At 42.7% G+C, this 19,753-nt stretch overlaps 2 protein-coding genes and 1 non-coding gene across 3 annotated transcripts in view; all 3 read left to right on the top strand.

Moving 5' to 3' along the window:
* Positions 1-3,731: 3,731 nt before the first annotated feature.
* On the top strand, positions 3,732-17,752 carry LOC144274403 (fructosamine-3-kinase-like). The gene is made up of 6 exons (XM_077833203.1): positions 3,732-4,080; positions 7,154-7,305; positions 7,843-7,934; positions 9,299-9,381; positions 10,665-10,787; positions 15,178-17,752. Exons 1-6 carry the CDS (start codon positions 3,940-3,942, stop codon positions 15,514-15,516), a joined length of 930 nt encoding a protein of 309 aa, XP_077689329.1. The 5' UTR covers positions 3,732-3,939; the 3' UTR covers positions 15,517-17,752.
* On the top strand, positions 4,875-4,996 carry LOC144275344 (U6atac minor spliceosomal RNA). The gene has a single exon (XR_013348023.1). It is a non-coding gene; the product is annotated as a U6atac minor spliceosomal RNA (small nuclear RNA).
* A 1,867-nt stretch (positions 17,753-19,619) lies between the features above and the next one.
* TBCD (tubulin folding cofactor D) overlaps positions 19,620-19,753 on the top strand; it is a 252,362-nt gene continuing 252,228 nt past the window's right edge. Inside the window, exon 1 of the mRNA XM_077833123.1 lies at positions 19,620-19,733. The gene's annotated coding sequence lies outside the window, so the exon portion shown is untranslated. The remainder of the gene's footprint in view (positions 19,734-19,753) is intronic.

Raw genomic sequence — 19,753 nt, forward strand, 5'->3', positions numbered from 1 at the left:
GAGCTTGGGAGTCTAGAAATGCTCCAATAAATAACCCCTTCTCTCAGCTCCTTACTGCTCTCCTTTAATTCCCCCCTCATATTTCATTGTTTATATTTTAGCCTTTGTGATCTGACCATGGTGCTGAACTGCTGATGGGACAGGGCTGGGTTTACTCCAAGGTGATTATTTTCAGGCACTTTTGTTATTAAAAACCCATCTGGGACATTTCTGAGTTGGTTTGTTTCCAGTGTATTAAATCAGGATGATTTAAACATGTTGATTTAAAAAAACAACACAACTTGATAATAGGTTGTGAAGCCTTTCACCTCTAGGTCATCCATTCAATTCCAGCCCAGGTCAATAGTAAATACCATCTCAGGGATGTTCTATAACCTATGTGAAATAATTGGATTATCTCAGTCAAGTTCTAAGTGGATAGAGGTCCACAGCACAAAAAAACACCACAATTGGCAGCAATTGGCAACCTTGTTAGAAATCTCACCAAAGAAGCCAAGGACTATTTCGACTGTGGAAATGGAAAGTGAAGTCCAGGGCAGGATTCAGGAACGGTCATTGCAGTCTGGGTGAAATGTGCCCTGCTGCATCCTTTGCTACGTCTATTCAGTGGGTAGAGAGAGGATTTAAGTCTCCAGGCTTGACAATCAGGCACTTTTCACTGGCACCATTCGACCAGTGTCCTCAACTAGTTCCCTTATTTTCCCCTATAACCACTCCTATTCCTGCCATTTTTTTAGTGGTCCCAAAATACTCACTTGGTTTCCATATCATTGTGGTCCCTCTCCTCTTGTAAGGGAAAGGCCATAGTTGCTCCAGTGGTGGAGCCTTCTTCAGGGTCTCCACACACTCCTGGTAGTCAAATAGACTGGCCCTCCACTAGCCACACATCACAGCCATGTGATTTTTTAAATGCCCAAAAGGAACAGTCCAGGATCCAGGGGAATGAAAAACAAACTGTTAAATTTTGTTGGTCTGAAAGTACCAACATCTTTTAGAATAAAACCACTGATGTGATCTCAGTACTAGCATCCTGCACTGAACAATTTCATTCTAGTAAACAGGAATTGTTGACCCTGTTGGATGTTGGTCAGCATCATAAAACCACTCCATAATTTGGAACAATTAATTTCTACTGTCCGTTTCTGCTCAGGTGAGGCCCAGTACTGAAATATCAGGGATTGCTGTCCCTCAAGATGGAAATGTGTTGTCAGAGCTTTGTGGGGACCCAGGATCTGGAATAGCTACAGAGGTTGCAACTTTTAACATTGAGATTTATTAGCAGAGCTATGTTGAGGTCCAGCACTGGCATAGCAGAGGATAACATCTCTCACTCAGTATTGAAAGTTCAATTCTCACCTTGATGCCAACCTCCATCACCCCCTTGTTACATTTTCAAAAGAACCTTTGCGTTTTCTCCCATGGTGCCCCTCGTGATTGGGAGGAGCTCCCTCTAAACGTCCATCAAGTTACCTCATTATCCTCCTTCAAATCACTCCTTAACATTCTCCTTTACTGTAATGCCTAAAAAAAACAACTAGCAATGGTTAGGCTCCTGGTATGCTGAGACCACTGCTTATCATACTATCCAATATTGTCTTATTGTTCACATGTACTGTCCTGTCAACCTGTCTGTATCCATCTGTTCTCTCTTGTCTTATACTTAGATTGTAAGCTCTTTGGGGGTAGGGACTTTTTGTTCTTTCTTTGTACAACACATACCACAATGGGCCATGACTTGGGGCTCCTAGGTGCTATGATAATACTAATTAAATACATAAAATAATAATACCAATAATAAAAAATAATAAATTATGCAGGTCAGAATTTAGGTGATCTAGGGACACAGAGGGGAGCAACAGCCCTTGCCTAGTACCTCCCTGAACCATTCTGGCTTAACTCAGTATTTTCAGATCCTCAGTTTAATGGGTACCAGCTTTATCTCATTTAAACAATGATAGAAAAAGAAAAGAACTTGTGGCAGGTGTGTATGAGAGAGAGAGATACAGTAAGTGCCATTGCGCTTTTCTGTGCTCTTCGTAGATGAAGATTCTGTACATAGTCCATGACATGGAAAGCATTCCAGCTCATCTTCCTGGCAGTTTACAGGGAGGAACCATTGAAAGGGACAAATCTTGCTCTATTCTGTTGACTAAGCTGCTTTCTATGGCTATACAGAAAAGAGCTCACAAAAGGTGGAAAGCTTGGGCTTATCACAGTTCTTTATTCTCGACCTACCACAGGAAACTGCTCAAGATCTCAGAGCTTGAGCAATAATAATAAATGAATAATAAATTGTTAATACCCAGCTCTTAAATGGTGTTTTTCATTATTTGAACTATGTCCACTTTTCCATTCCTTGGAGAACTAGAACCATTTTGGGACAGAGGTCAAAGGGGTTAACTCTGAACATAAAAAGTAGTCTACATTGATGAAATCAGTGTTTCTCTAGTAGAGCTAATCATTCCTTAACCTTTAGTGATTCACACAAGCTGCTTATTATTATCCATGTAAACTAACAAACTTGTAAAGAAAGATAAACTCATGATAACAGAACCAGGTGCTGAGGATGAGGGGAGTGGCATCAGAATCCAGAGAATCATTAGCAGGATGGATGGCAGCACACATCTACTCCACGTGGAGACAATAGTTAGGGCCTTTTGTATAGATTGTAACATTACAGAATCCAGTCCTAACTCATATGACTGGTCCTGTTGACCCCAGTGGGGCTTACCATTTGGATCAAGGCTGTGGGATCAGGGCTATGATAATACTTCAAACCTTCTATCTGAGGATGCCAATGAACTTTACAAGTGAAAATTAATTAAAACTCACAACACCCCTATGAAGTAAGTAATTTGTGACACCCCCCTCCCATGTTATAGATGGAGGAGTGAGATACAGATAGGTAAAGTGACTTTCTCAGAGTCATATGCTAAATCAGTGGAGGAACCAGAAATAGGATCCAGATCTCCTGAATTTATGTGCTTGTGACGACAACACTATCCTTCTGTAATCAAGCCTGATCCTGAGCATTTCCTGAAAAATGCTCAGTTCCATCAACCTCCATTGTCTATAAAAGGCTTTGGTGGCACTTGGCTCCTACTGAGGGCAATGGGAATCTTTCCATTGACTTTAATGGGAGCAGTGCCAGGCCCTGAAGAAGGCATGTGGTCTAATATGTCAATGGAGACACAATGGTTCCTAGTCTATACAAAGCAGGTATGAACGGGAAAGATCATTGCTTTTCCCATATCCCAATTTGCTGATTTGTGGTTATATTGAGGCCTTTGGGTCGCCTGATCTTAAACATTTACAATAGGATGACCAGACAGCAAGTGTGAAAAATTGGGATGGGGGGGAATAGGTGGCTGTATAAGACAACGCCCCAAATATCAGGACTGTCCCTATAAAATTGGGACATCTGGTCACCTAATTTACAACACCACCACCACAAAACTCTGCCTCTTGCACAGTCTTCCATAAAATACAACCAGTTTATGTTATTGTGTATAGTTTTCATTGCTGAGCTCCCTCTGGTGGTTGATGATTTAAACGTTATCTCTTTGGTACTCATGTGAGCAGTGCTGTAGAGGGGTGGGGGGAGGTGAAGAAGAGGACAGTCCATACTGATTACCCAGTGAGAGGAACTACAAATACCAGAAGCTCTCAGGACAGCCATCGAAGGACCCCAGGATATTCCAACAAATTCAATATTTCCTAAATATCTATTTTTTAAAAAAAAAGTAAAGCTTTAATTTCCAGAAATAAATATTTCTGGGAATTATTGACTGATTTGATTTTTCTCTCAGCTGTTATTTTTCTCTTTGGTGTGTGTCGGTTTCAACCTCATAGCAAAGACACAGCAAAAAAGGAAGGACCCAGACCTTTAATCCTGTTTTGCAGTGGATTTAAGAAGAAACAATTGCAACAGGGGAACCAATGGAAAAACTCCTGAAAACTGAATTGAAGACCTCCATTCTGAAGGCGTTTGGGAGCTCAGGAGGAGGGTATATTAGCCGAGGGCAGAGCTATGAAACTGACAGCGGGCAAGTGTTTGTGAAAATCAATCACAAGCCTCAGGTTAATGCTGATAATATTGCTGCATGTTCACTGCAATATGCTTAATTGTCTGGAGATGTTTGTTGATGATTGTAAATTGTGTGTTTTCAAGCTTAATGTATTTTTCTCCTTTTAAGAACTGAAATCTTTTTAAAGCACATTTTAGACAGTAGGCTCAGTTAATGTTTATTTGTAATGCTGTTGTAAAGCAACTTGACATTCCTTTGCAATACTAAGTGCAAAATAATTTACATTGCTGCATAAAAAAGCATAGAGCAGAGCAATTGCCCTCATGCTTAGAATTTGTTATTGGGCCAAATACTATCCCTGAAATGGCTATTCCCACCCTCCAAAGCAGAGTACATTCTTTTATTGGGGAAAGGGTTTTGGTCCACAAAACCCAGGATCTCTTGAGATCAGCAGAAGCATTGAGCATCTGCAGTGCTTCCTGGCACCATGGCAACATAACTCCTACAGGAGATATGCTCCCATCAGCTTCCGTATTCATCCTTGCTCCTCAATCCCCCTTAAGAAAGTGGTTTCACTTGATGCAGTGGAAACTGAAATATGTTAATACTGACAGTATCAGGAATCCTTGAATGGTTGTGGGAGAAGGAGGGATTACTTCCGAAACCCCACTTCCACCTATCCTGATCCTACCCATAGAGTCTGTTCCCCATGGCATAGGGAGGAGGAAGGGAGTGTGCTGTGGTGCTGGTGAGCCACCATCCTGGATCTTCTCATTTTTCCTACCCTCTGTTCACAGAAGCAAGGGAGCATGTGGGCCATTGTTATGTTGTATTATAATTTAAATTGTGTGATACGAAAGGAGAGAAGGTTAGCACTCACCTTGATAAGGGTGGGAGAGTTGTAGTGGCCTTTTCAACACACATATGGTTAAGGCATTGCCACTTACTCACGGCACCTAATCACTTGTGGGAAGGATGCCTAGAGCCCTGCGTATGTACCCTTTCTTATGTTTTGTACAATTCTAAAATAATAAATAATTGGTTAGTATTAAGGCAAAACTAGAAAAAATACTTGAACTAAACCATTGGCTCCAAGCACCCTATTACTTTGGGAATATTGGCATTCAAATGTGATGTTTGTGGATTGGGACATTCTCTAGTCAGAACAAGGCTATCAGTCAATTTACAGTTGAGAAATAGGAGTTTAGGAGGAAAAGTGTGGCCTGGTGGAATCCAGATGCACAGAGGAACTGAGGGAGATCCAGCCTAGGGGCAACTGCTTGACCACTGTCTGCTGGCTGATTTTTAACACAGAATTGCCATCGACTCCCCTAGGACCCGCTTTCAGGTACGTGGTATTGGTGCCACATTTGTGGAATCTGCCTTAGAAAAATAGAAAGACTGACTCAGCCAGGAGAAGAGAAAGAAATCAGTTTAAATGTGCATGTTGAGATTTTTGTTTCTATTGCATTTAGGAGCTTTTTAAGTGGTTGGTAACATTTTGCTGAGTTAGAATGTTTTAGCCAACAGTCTGAGAGGGCTAAGTCATCAGATCCCCATTGTTTACATTTACCGGATGGTTCTGTGTGTGCATGCAATAATTAAATTAGCTATCAGTTGATTGCTGTAAAAACCTTGATTAACACAGTACAACCAAGTAAGAGTTTAAAAATTATTTAAAAGATCATTGAAATAAAATTGGAAAAAAATCTCCAGGCTATCTATAAACTTGTTTTATTCTTCCTCTTCCTTTTTAGGTAAAGATTAATCTTTCTGCAACCCAAGGAATTTATGCAGAGATTGCATGTGCAATATAATTTTGGATTTCTTGTTTTTCTTACTAATACCTGTACCTGCAGCTTGTTGCATGTAAATGGGTTCCTCCTTCTGTGTGGAGCCCCACTGACCTCAATAAGGCAATCACAATAAGTAGTAGGATTGGGGGCTAAAGGCCTGATCCTGTCGATAATCCTTACTGAAGCAAAGTGTCCATTGACCTTAATGGGGTTTATCTGTGCGAGGAGTGTAAGGTTGGGCACATAGTCAGTCTCTTCCTTATTGTAAAAAGCCTTTCTCTGCTGTTATTAAGGATAGTCCAGTGCCTCAGGAACTAGTTTAGGGTTTATGGGACTTGGATTCAAGTTTCTATTTTGCTACAGACTTCTTGTATAACCATAGGCAAGTCACTTAATCTTTCAGTTCCTATCTGTAAAATGGGGATAACAGCACATCCTTACCTCCCAGGAGTGTTGTGTGGATAAAGACTGGGAAGTGTTTAACTACTATGGTAATAAGAGACATGTGAGCACCTAAGATAGACAAACCCTTTCCTTATCCTCCTAAGAGAGAATAAAATAACATAAAAGTACTCAAATTTCTATTGCTGAACCCAGAAATCAGGTATGCAAGAAGCATCTAGCAGAAAGGTAACATTTCCTTACAGAAGAAAATGTGGGAGCTGCAGTCTTCGCTCAGTGGGAAGTTGGAAAGAAAAGGCTTTAATTTTCCAGGAAATACTCTTAGCTGTTCTGTTACTAAATAAAGGCAGAACAAAAAATTCAGCCATAAATTTGTAGTTCAGTACATGGGAAACTGATAAGTCTGGGTTATTTCATTCTAAAACATACAATTAAAAATGGGCAGAAAGAGTAATACTGTCACTTAGAAGGTCAAACTGTTCAGCAGTACACTGGCTTAATTAATGTGATCAATCTCCCACTTGGGACTTGCTGCTTAGTCACAGTCTAAGGATTTACTCCTTTATTTCAAGTGGCAGGTTTTTATGCTTTTCTTGTTGAAAGTTTTGGGTTCTAGCCCCACTGGTAACCCTGCTGTACCTAGGTTTGAGGCCAGAGATTAACTACACATAGATGTTTTGAGTATTTACACTGATAAGTAGTGTAATGTGTTGAACTATGCTGAACTTGCAAGAAAAGCAGTAACAATACAATCAAACCAATCTATCCTGGCTGGGACAGAAGCATTGCTAATTTGCTGCTACATTTTATTATGAAGGATTAATAGATTCACAGATTTATAAACAACAAATATTTTCCAATACACCTAGTGCAGAAATCATTTAGCCCAAGGATATTTGCCCCAGTGAAATTCTTGTTTCTGAATAGGCTAGAAAAATGTTTGAAGGTGAAATGGCAAGTTTAGAGGCTATCCAGAAAACCAACACCCTGAGAGTGCCCCAGCCCATTAAAGTGATTGACCTTCCAGGAGAGGGTGCAATGTTTGTCATGGAGTACCTGAAGATGAAAAATCTCAACAAGTATGTCTGAACTTCATACTTTCTTTGTTACTATGATTTTGAGAGTCTCTGCTTATAATTCTGTTGTGTTGGTGGGAATCTCTGAAAGAGTCTATTCACTATCTTCGGCAAATGATATCACTCGTGTGTCTGATAACTGTAAAAATAAAAAGTAAAAGTGAAATTCAAATCAACAATCAAGCTTCTAGGCCAAATTCTCTCTTGAATTTGGCCCTTTATCTCTTTCAGGAATATGTGGTCTATACCTGACTGTTCACATTTGTCAGAGCAGCTTTACTCACAGGTAGCAGCCATGTGATATATCTGTACATTTCTCAGACAATTAACTTGTCTTTGAGAGGTTCTGTTAAGCTTCTGTTGAGTTAAACTATTCCATTGCTTTCTCTTTCTCCTGATTTTTAAATTGCCTCCTGCTTTACAGAGTTGCTCCCTGCCTTCTCTGGTCTTTAATTCTCTCTTGTTTAATAAATGGTGTTTAAAGGCATATTTTAAACGAACAGATAAAGAATGTATGGTTTTGTTTTTCTGATCTTACAGGCACTCTGCAAAGCTTGGAGAGCAGATAGCAGATCTTCACCTTCACAACCAGAAACTTGGAGAGAAATTAAAGAAGGAGGGAAACACTGTTGGTAGAGTATAGATTTAAAGTACTAGTGCAATACTGCGATAATCACTTCTGGATATGACACAGTATTTAATACATGTAGCATTATAATCCTTATGAATGGAGAAAACCAATTTAAAGGGCCCCTGTCTGCTAAAATACCAAATATATATACAAAGTATCTTTTGATCCATAGAACACTAAACTTAAATAATTTGTAACTTTTTACTTTGCCTTTACTAAATAAAAAAAAAAACTGCTAACAATAAAAAGATTTCTATTGGGTTTAGTTTTTGTAATTTTTTAAAAACAAAAAATTTGGGTCAGATTTACCTTTCAGTATCCCTGTAAGCCTTTCATCATCATGTACTATCAAGATAATCCCCTGAAGGTTTTTGAACCAACCAAGTAAAAAACAACAACTATTAAACATGTCTATAGGTCAGGTACAGTTAACTTGTTATTATAACCTGTAATACCATTTAATACAAAATATACAGAAATTCACATTTACTTACACTAGAGATATTTTACACTTGCAGTAAAATACATAGCACTTTTTATTAAAATAATAAAGGAATGTATCTTTAGGTTAATAAAAAGACAAGTTAGTTCTACTGAGTATTACTGTTCATCTTGAGGGCAAAGTTAATTCAGTAGGGTTCTGATCCAGTTTCCACTGAAGTCAATGGGAGTCTTTTCAGTGACTTTTTCTACAGCTTGATCTAACTCCCACTGAACAACACATGAAGCACAGCAAGATCATTTGCTATGTCAGGGTTAGTAGTGTTCAAATCTAATGCCCAGATTTTGCACCTAGTTGTGTATGCATGGTTCCCACCGATTTCTGGGGAGGACAGAATGTGCTCTATAGTGGTATACTTATTACCAAGTAATTACATTATTTGTGAGTGAGGTGGAAGATTGCTGATCTGTCTGAAATAATGTACAGTATGAGACACACAGTTAAAAGTTTTGGTTAGGAGGCAGCAGGGTGAAGTGCTTAGAAAAGTGTGGGTGCAAATCAGGAGACCTGGGTTCTGTTCCTGATTCTGCCACTGACTTGCTCTGTGCCCTTCAGCAAGTCAATGAACCTAACTGTACCTCAGTTTTCCTTGCTGAAAAACAGCCCAGGTTTTTTACTTCCATCTTTAATAGGTCTGTGATTCTCCAAAGAAAAAAAGCTACATATACATGCACAGAATTATTACTCTTTGTGTTTTAAAGTATTTAGTTGACCTATTGTTTAATTACCTATTTTCCCCAATTTTTTTCTGCCTAGTCATATCAGAACTGGATTCATAAATCTATTGCTCTTGCAAAGTTCAGGATTGGAGGGAAAAAAAGCTGGTTTGCCCTTTGGACATGATCAGTCTTTTTGTTTGCTAGGTAAAGGTGCAGGACATTCTGAACCTCAGTATGTGGATAAATATGGATTCCATACAGTCACATGCTGTGGCTTTATACAGCAGGTAAGTCCCAGCTCTGTGAAAGTTATTATTACATATTAAAATCAAACACTAATTCTATATTCAATGGCTTGTTTTAACCACCAGTTTTGTTCTCGCTGTTTCATTTTCATCTTAAAAGTTTTTAAAGTATAAACAAAACGTAAATTTTACCTCCAACTTGGGAAAAGATGGGGTTTGTTTTCCTGCACAGGACTGCTACTTTCTTGGACTGATAAGGTTTTGTTCCTAATTCAAAACTGTAAGAGTTCTGATAGACAAAAACCTTATTAATTACATAACCCTGTCTCATTCACTGAGCAGTGGCTATTTTCTGCAATGAAAAAATAGGTATATAATTTTTTACATGATCCTAATGCACACGCATGAGGAAGAAGAATTAAAGTTTTGTTTGAGCTTCCTAATGTTTTTCAGTGCTTAATTTTGCAACTGTAATAATACTCTTTTAATGTAGTTATTTGTGTCTGTATAAAAAAAAATGGAATAATTTAACCACTCCTGAGATACAGCCACTTCTGAGGTGGAACCTGGCAGCACACAGCAAGCCTACACAGCAGTTTTGGACAGGAAATGAAAACTACTCAGGGATTCTCCAATGTTCAGACCTCTTGCTAAGAAAAGGATCCCTTCACAAATTACTTCCATCCTCTCCCAAAACTCACTTACATAGTTCTCAAAAGGTGAAATTCCCTCCCATCCAAAGGACCAGTGGCAAAGTCTATGCAACACTTAAATTCAACTTAAAACCCTCAGAGCAGGCTTCATATGGTGCATGGGCCTTCTGCTGGCTCTCTGCACAGGGGTGAGTTTCAACCAAAATATTTAACTGTGCAGACCATTGAGAAGGACTTTGCAGACTACTAGTTGTCCCTGAACCACAAATTGAGAACCATTATCTAATTGAAATGTCGGAGGGAATTTTGGCTATCCAGAGCTAATAAAAGGTTAAGCAATGTTTAATATCTGCAAGTGCCCAGAGCCTTAGGTTTATTTCTCATATGAAAGATAGCCCCTCCTTAACATGGGCGCAAAAGGCAGAATAGCCTTAAATGAATGATCAACAAAACATTTAACAGCATCCTAAATTTTTCTTGGTGGTCACCCATCCCAGAACTGAGTAGGCCTTGACCGTGTTTAGTTTACAAGCACCCTGGTAGCAAGGCAACAGGCCATAGTATCAGTAATATACAGTTTAATTTTACAGATATATCAGCAGAAAATCTTTACAGTGCTGTTTCCTCTTCAACTGATCATGATTACTTGAATCTTGAGATCTTATTTTCCAGGTGAATGAATGGCAACGTGATTGGCCTACTTTCTTTATATGTCACCGACTCCAAGCTCAAATGGATTTGATTGAGAAAGATTATGGAGACAGAGAAGCAAGAGAACTGTGGTCACAGCTTAAGGTAGGTAAATAAATACATGAATGTGTCTCATAGAGATAAAAGGTCCATTGTACTTATAAAAAATATACAAGATGAATACTTCAGTGGAATTTTACACAATTTTTATGGCAAACTTTATATGGCTTTTAGTAAACAGGTCTAATTTTACTTAAGGTCCAGATGCCAGAGTTAAGAAAAAAGGGTGCATGTTACTGTAGATGTACATGTTTAAAATGGGTGCAGAAGTTAGCATTGCATCCTGGCATTGAAATGTACATCTTAGAGCCCCCACCTAGTATTGACCAGACTCTACATTATTGCTAAAAAGCCAGAGCATCTGTGAATAAATATAACTTAATTTTAGTAGATTGAGCATTTATAGATCAGCTACACTTTTATTCCCGGAATTTATTGTAGGATTAGATTGCTGTCTAATGGTTGTAAGCAAGACACAAGAAGTAATTCTTCTGCTCTACTCCGTGCTGATTAGGCCTCAACTGGAGTATTGTGTCTAGTTCTGGGTGCCACATTTCAGGAAAGTTGTGGACAAATTGGAGAAAGTCCACAGAAGAGCAACAAAAATGATTAAAGGTCTAGAAAACGTGACCTATGAGGGAAGACTGAAAAAATTGGGATTGTTTAGTCTGGAAAAGAGAAGGCTGAGAGGGGACATGATAACAGTTTTCAAGTACATAAAAGGTTGTTACAAGGAGGAGGGAGAAAAATTGTTCTTAACTGCTGAGGATAGGACAGGAAGCAATGGACTTAAATTGTAGCAAGGGCGGTTTAGATTGGACATTAGGAAAAACTTCCTAACTGTCAGGGTGGTTAAGCAGTGGAATAAATTGCCTAGGGAGGTTGTGGAATCTCCATCATTGAGGATTTTTAAGAGCAGATTAGTCAAACATCTGTCTAGGGTTGCCAATTTTCTATTTGCACAAAACTGAACAACCTTGCCCTGCCCTGCCCCTCCTCTGAGGCCCCGCCCCCACTAACTCCATCACCCTGTTATCTCATTCTGTTGCTTGCTCTCCCCACCCTCACTCGGGTTGTGGGTGCGGGCTCCAAGGTGGGGCCAGAAATGAGGAGTTCAGGTGCAGAAGGGGGCTCTGGGCTGAGGCAGTGGGTTGGGATGCAGGAGTGGTTGAGGGCTCCGGCTGGGGGTGCAGGCTCTGGGGTGGGGCCAGAAATAAGGAGTTCAGTGTGCGGGAGGGGGCTCTGGACTGGGGTGTGTGTGTGGAACCAAGAGGTTCGGAATATGAGAGGGGGCTCTGGGCTGAGATAGGGGGTTGGGGTGTGGGAGAGGAGTCTAGGCTCTGGTCTGGGGGTGTAGGCTCTGGGGTGGGGCCAGGGATGGGGGATTTGGGGTGTAGGAGGGGCTCTGGGCTGAGGCTGAGAGGTTCGGAGTGTGGAATGGGACTCTGGGCTGGAGCATGGGGTTGGGGTTCGGGGGGGGGCGGGGGTTGGGTTCTGGCGATAGGTGCCAACTCCCTGGGTGGTCTGGGGCTGGAGCACCCACAGGGAAAAATTAGTGGGTGCTCCTCACCCACCAGTAGCCAAGCTCCCCCCTCACCTTCTTCTCCTCCCGCGCAGTGCGCTGCGTCCCTCTCCCTCCCAGCACTTCCGGCCACCTAACAGCTCTTTGGCGGCATTTAGGACTTTCCAGGAGGGACGGGCAGGAGCGGGAATGCAGCGTGCTCAGAGGAGGAAACGGAGAAGAGGCGGGGCAGCAGCGGGGACTTGGGGGAAGGGGGTGGAATGGGGCTGGGGCAGGGACTTTGGGGAAGGGGTGGAATGGAGATGGGGTGAGAGCGGTGCAGAGGCGGGGCCAGGGGTGTCGAGCACCCACTGGGCAGAGGGGAAGTCGGTGCTTATGGCTCCAGCTGGGGGTGCAGGTTCCAGGGTGGGACCAGAAATGAGGGGTTCATGGTGTGAGAGGGGGCTCCAGCCTGGGGCAGGGGGTTGGGGTGTGGGGAGGTGAGGGCTCCGGCTGGGGGTGCAGGCTCTGGTGTGGGGCCATGGATGAGGGATTTGGGGGGTAGAAGGGGGCTCTGGGCTGGGGCTGAGGGGTTCGAAGTGTGGGAGGGGGATCAGGGCTGGGACAGAGGGTTGGGGCATGGGGGCTGAGGGCTCTGGCTGGTGGTGCAGGCTCTGGGGTGGGGCTGGGGATGAGGGGTTTGGGGTGTAGGAGGGCGCTCCGGGCTGAAGTAGGGGGTTGGGAGGGGGAACAGGCTCTGGGCTGTGGGTGTGGGTTCTGGAGTGGGACCAGAAATAAGGGGTTCAGGGTGCAGGAGGGGCTCCAGGTTGGGACTGAGGGGTTCGGAAGGTGGGAGAGGGATCAGGGCTGGGGCAGAGGGTTGGGGCCCAGGGTGAGTTCCAGCTGGGTTGGGGCTGCGGATGAGGGGTTTGGGGTGCAGGAGGATGCTCTGGGCTGGGACTGAGGGGTTCGGAGGGGGATCAGTGCTGGGGCAGGAGGTTGGGACATGGGAGGGAGTCAGGGATGCATACTCTGGGTGGCACTTACCTCAAGCAGCTCCCAGAAGCAGCTCCTATATGGAGGTCCTCATGCCCAGCACCATCCCAGAGCCCAGACCCCCAGCTCAGAGCCCATACCCCCTCCTTCACCCCAACCCTCTGCCCCAGCCCTGAGCCCCCTCCTGTACTCCAAACCACTCATCCCTGGCCTCACCCCAGAGCCTGCACCCCCAGCTCAGAGCCCGTACTCCCTCCTGCACCCCAAACCCCTCATCCCTGGCCTCACCCCAGAGCCTGCACCCCCAGCCCAGAGCCCTCACCCCCCTACACCCCAACCCCTGCCCCAGCCCAGAGCCCCCTCCCACACCCTGAACCACTCATGCCCAGCCCCACCCCAGAGCCCTCACCCCCTCCTGCACTCCAACCCCCTGCCTCAACCCACAGTCCCCTCCCACACTCCAAATCCCTCTGCCCCACCCCCCAGCCTGAAGCCCCCTCGTGCACCCCAAGCCCCTCATCCCCAGAGCCCACACCCTCAGCTGGAGCCCACAACCCAGCCCAGTGAAGGTGAGGGAGAGTGAGCCACTGATGGAGGGGGAATGTAGTGAGCAGGGGTGGGACCTCAGGAAAGGGGTGGAACAGGGGATGGGCCCTAGGGGAAGGGGCAGGGCTAGAGTGTTCAGTTTGGTGCAATTAGAAAGTTGCCAACCCTAGCTTCTGGGAGCTGCATGGAGCCATGGCAGGCAGGGAGCCTGCCTTAGCCCCACTGCGCCGCTGATCGGACACCTGGCAACTCTACACCTGTCAGGGATGGTCTAGATAATACTTAGTCCTGCCATGAGTGCAGGGGACTGGACTCGATGACCTCTTGAGGTCCCTTCCCGTTCTATGATGGTTAGAATAGGGTCAAGAGAAGGTCAGGATTCCTGTGTTCTAGTCCCATCTTTGCCACTGTCACTCCATGACCTTTGCCAAGATACTTAACCCCTCTCTTATTTTCCCCATCTATGCAACTGGTATTATGAAGTTTAATTAATGAGTATTTGTAAAGAGCTTTGGGATCTAGGGATGAAAGGTGTAACAGAAGAGCTTCTCATTATAATAAAAGAAGCATTCCATAATATGTCCTGTGAATCCTGTGCTTCCATGGTTTTACAGTGCTATGGGTAGGGATATAATTCCTCAGGTTCAGAGGAGTTGAACATTTTGTGGCTTTAGCACAATGGATAATTCCAAGAGTGAATTGTTAAATGAGTCTAAAATGCTCTGAAACTGTCTGTGGAACCAGGCACTCAATGAAAACAACTGAACAGTATAAACAGGCTCAAAATAATATTGTACAGAGAATCAGTTGCATGGAGGACTTACTTTGATGGCGCACAATAAGAGGAAATGTTGCCTCTTTCTGCGCTTTGCTCCTTGATAGGATTCAGTAGCTCAGGAAGGGAAAGCAAGAGAGAAAGTGAGTGTAATCAAGTGGCTGCTTGCTTGGTTTTCAGAATCACTGTTCTGTTCTGACACTAAAGCACCAAGTTTATAGCTCTTTGTTCCATAATGGCACTTCAGTGAGCACAGGAGACTCAGGATTTTGGTGCTAAAAGTTGTTTACTTCTTAGAACTGTTCCAATGAAAGGAAGCTGTTCTTTATTTATTGTGATAACCTGTATTGTCCATGCCTGTAAGCATTATGACAATAGTGAATGTGAGTACTAGTGAATGATACATTAAACTCTGCCTGAAATGAATCAGAATTATTCTTGTTGATTAACACTTTTGACCTGCTTCTGCATCCATTGACTGTAGTTTGAATAGGGCTTCATAATGACTAAAAAGAGACAATGACTTTTATTTATTCTGTTATTTGTATTGTATTGCCTTTTAGTTTTTTTCCTTGGTCAAATTATAGTTTTTGCTTGATTGTTCATGCTTTTTCCAGCTGAAGATTCCTGACATGTTCTGCGACATGGAGATTGTTCCCGCTCTTCTTCATGGGGATTTGTGGGCAGGAAATGTGGCAGAGGACAATTTTGGCCCAATTGTCTTTGATCCTGCTTCCTTCTATGGCCATTCTGAATTTGACTTAGCAATTGCTGGGATGTTTGGTGGCTTTAGCAGCTCTTTCTTCTCTGTCTACCACAGTAAAATCCCCAAAGCTCCAGGTTTTGAAAAACGAAACAAGTTGTACAAGCTCTTTAATTATATAAACCACTGGAACCATTTTGGGACAGAGTACAGAGGATCTACTCTAAATATAATGAGAGAGCTCTTAAAATAACCATGTAGAGGGTGTTCCTCAAAGAGAATCTATCTATCACAGCCTCTTTCTAATTCATATTGCCTACTTGTTGATAGCAACACAAGCTAGAAAGAGTGACACATTGATGAGAAACCCACACGGCAGATATAAAAGATGAAGGATCCTTTGTACGCATTTAAACCCAATAAATGCTTGCGGTGGTCTCGTTTACTAGCACACATCCACACTGGTGAGTTAGGAGATTGTGTACAGTCTGTTATCCAGTTGGTGAAACTACATGTTTGAAAAGCAGTCTGATTGACAGCCTCATCTCATTCTCCATAGGATAACCCAGTTTTCCCCACTCTGTCATCACTCTTTGCCCTTCCTGCCCTATAAGAATCTTATTGTGGGATTGGAAATAATCACTACATTTATCACCTCCTCCTCCTCCTCCTCCTCCACTTTTACATTTGACTTTTCTCCTCCGTTCCCCTCTACCTACCTCCTAAAGGATCAACTCCAACATCTGTTGTGGTCAGTGGGAGACTTTTTTGGCTTTGAGGGTAGTTGAACTGTGTCCTAATTCAGTTGCATAGTGCAGTCTATGAGTTAGTATTTCTTACATTTATTTTAAATTAAAAATTTTGTTCTAGACATTTTTATGACTCTCCTTTCTAAAGGAAAAATGCAGTTCAACGGATACCCCCTAAGAGTAGGTCTCAGCGCCTACTGGAGAATGAAATATATATAGAATGAAAAAATGGATTATCTACATAAGATGTAGATAAAAATATATTTTATTTAAAACAGCCTTTTGAAAAACATACTAAAAAACTCCCTGCAATGTAACAGACTTAGCTGTTTGAGAAGAAGAAATCAGCAATTCCAGATACTATATTGATTGGTACTCACTCAATACATATGAGTTATACAGAATTAATCTTAATAGAGAATTGGGAAACTAACCTATTCCATCATTGCTGATTTACTAAAGTAAAGGCACGCTGTCAAAATGGTGAGGTCCAAAATTTAATTGTTTTATACTTGTTTGCAGAGTGCCTGTAATTGTTTATGACAGGGCTGCATTCTCCATCACAAACAGGTGGGCTGCTTTTTGGATTTATAAGCACCAGAGTGTTATTTATTAAGTCCCCTCAACAGTTCATCAGTATATGCTTGTGCAGTCAACGTACATGTGAACATAAACTTCCCCCTTAGCCTGCTTTCCAGGGAGGAAGGGGGAAAGACCTCTTAATTCTGTATCCTGTCCCTACCTGTCTCCTCCCCTTGTACTTCCTTCCTCTTCTTCCACTATTCCCTGATGATGGGTTGATTGTTCTCAGTAGCTCAGCAGCCTCCTGCCTAATTAACAACTGTCTCCCAATTAAATCCACTCCAGGGGGAATAGCTAGCACCATAATGACAGGTTAGCGCTAGGTTCCTAGCACTCTTTCCAGTTGTTGAGCAGCTTTTCTTTTGAAACATATTCTGCTTGCTCTCTTTATCTTTAAAAAAACAAAATAGATGTGTAATATTAGCAGCACAGAATTGTGAGCAACTGTAGAATAACAAACCTAATTACCCTTTAATGGAAGAAAAGAAGTGGTAAGTAAACAAAACAGTTATAATTAAAATCCCACAAACGCATACATGAATAGGAATATATATATGGGAGGGATACTGCCTGTAATTGTAGGGCTTCCAAAGATTTATAATGACCAATGAGTAAACCAGAGTTAAAATGATTAAATATGCTTTGCCATTTTTCTGTTAGTGTTAGCACTGCTATTATGAATCAACTTGAAAAACACCATCCTTCCAATGAAGTAAATCACAGCAGCTATTGAAACAATGTAGATTATTTTATCCATTTTTGTTTGTTTTTCATTTTGTTTAATGTATATAGTCTCATTTTAAACTCTCAGAAACTTTGGACAGTAATCAAGTGAATTTTCTTTCATTGTTCAAATATATAATGGCAGAATCAGAGGGTTAGATTGAAAACCATGCTGCTTCTGAATTCCGTTAAAATTAGTCCAAATTATCACAAGTAATTAAAGTGATTATGCTTCTGTGATTGAAATGGAAAGGTGGAATAATCTTGTTTATAACTAAATTGATAGTGTAGTTATTAGGTGGAGAATCCAGGTCTGAGCTAACAAAGTCCATGAGAGCTAATATGTATTACCTAAAATGTGAACTAAAATACATGTACTGCTTTGTAAAATGTGAAATTAAGATATGTGCACATCAAATAAAATCTAGATACTTGCACTGCAGTAACAAGATCCTGATGTTTCTATGTCTTGTGATTACAGCTTTTCTGTGTTAGTGAAATTGAAACTAAAGATGGGACTGTTATTTGGGAGGGGGTGGAATTGTTGGGTAATGGGACTCTCAACACCAGGAAGCATGACAGGAAGGAGCAAGTGGAAGATTGGATGCTGGGGTCTAGGAGAGAACACAGCACTGGATGGGAATAAGGTCCTGGAATAGAGCTGAAATGTGTCTGGAGGGTGAGCTATTGAGCTGGAATTAACTGAGGTGGAGAGTTTCTGGGGATAGGTAATAGCCAGTAGGAGGGAAATGTTCCGAACGTAAGTGATCACTGTCATGTGGTAGCAGCAGTTTTTAGTATCAGCACAATGACATTTCTTCCCCCCGAGCATGACTGTATGAAAACAGTTCATTTTATTTCCAGAACTGAATATGATTTGGCTCAGGATTGGACATTGTCTTATTCTGTGCTAAAATATATAATGCATGTTTCTGTATGGACTAAACATCTATGTAGATAACACACAACTGCTCATGAAATAGGATCATAAATGGAGTGATCTGATTGTCTGCTAGCCATTCTGCTTACAACCTATGCAGAGTGACTTCTGAGACAAACTCTGTGCAGCACTTACTGGCATGAGCAGGGTTCTGCATTTGCTGAGCTGGACAAAGCTGCTATCTTGGGACCACAGACCTCCTAGTGTGAATTTTGGATAGTCTAATAATGCATAGCAAACAGGGTCACATGCATCCAGAGCAAATCCAAGGCTTGATAGGGAAGTTCTACAAGTAGTAGGTTGTCTACCAGCTGACTACTAGGCTGGCAGACACTACACTGTTTTTATTGGAGTGTAACCGTATTAGTTATAACTGATTAGCTCAATCACCTCATATAGCATGTGTACCCGTTTCCAAAAGCTGTCAAAGAAGGGTTCTGACTGATGGGTCTGCTTTCTAACACCTGGCATAACTGCTAAACTAGAGGCGGATGTCCCCCAGAGCTAGGGGCCAGGAACACCTGAATTTTAATGCCTGCTTTGACAATTTCAGAGTAACAGCTGTATTAGTCTGTAACCGTAAAAAGAAAAGTAGGACTTGTGGCACCTTAGAGACGAACAAATTTATTTGAGCGTAAGCTTTGGTGAGCTACAGCTCACTTCATCAGATGCATCCAATGAAGTGAGCTGAGCTTATGCTCAAATAAATTTGTTCATCTCTAAGGTGCTACAAGTCCTACTTTTCTTTTTGCTTTGACAAAGTGATATGGCAAGTGATATGGGCCAACATTTTCATAAGGGTCAGTGAATGTTGGTGCCTCAGTTGTGGAGCACCCAGCTTTGAAATACGTAGGTCCTGATTTTCTGAGGTGCTCAGCGCTGGCCGCTCCCACTGACTTCAAATGGAGTTGGGGATGTGTGGCGTTTCTGAGAACAGGGCCCAAGGCATCTCAAACCGGGCATCTAGAATTATCAAATGCTGGATGGAGGCCTGACCTTGCATGTGCGGAGGGGGGAGAACACCTGCCTGGCACACAGAGCCAGTGTGAGGATTACATAGCTAAGGGGGGACAGTGGAGTGGCTGCTAGCTCCCCCAAAGTCACCAACGTTTCAGGCCCTGGAACTGTGATACAAAGGAAAGTTCACAGCGTGAGGAGACATTTAATGCCGCCCCACACTGCTTTTGTCTGGCAAGCCCCTGTTGGTCTGAGACAGGCTGTTCCCACAACCCCACCCCCTCCATGCTTGTGAGTGGAGCTCATGGAGCTGGGTCTCTGCAAGGCCCGCCTACTCCCCGCCCTCTCAGCTGCCGCAGCACGGAGAGGAGTGGCCGCGTTCAGGAACTGAGCCGTGGCTGCGTTCTTCTGTTCCGCGCGGCGCCCCGTAGCCGGGAGGCAGGTCGGCCAGGGCTGAGCACGGGAGAGGAGGATTCTGTCCGCTGAGAGGCCCCTGGTAGCGGAGCAGCGGTTGCCAGGGTAACGTGGCAGCTCCTGGG

Source organism: Eretmochelys imbricata, chromosome 14 (assembly GCF_965152235.1).
Source record: "Eretmochelys imbricata isolate rEreImb1 chromosome 14, rEreImb1.hap1, whole genome shotgun sequence".
NCBI classification, from domain to species: Eukaryota; Metazoa; Chordata; order Testudines; family Cheloniidae; genus Eretmochelys; species Eretmochelys imbricata.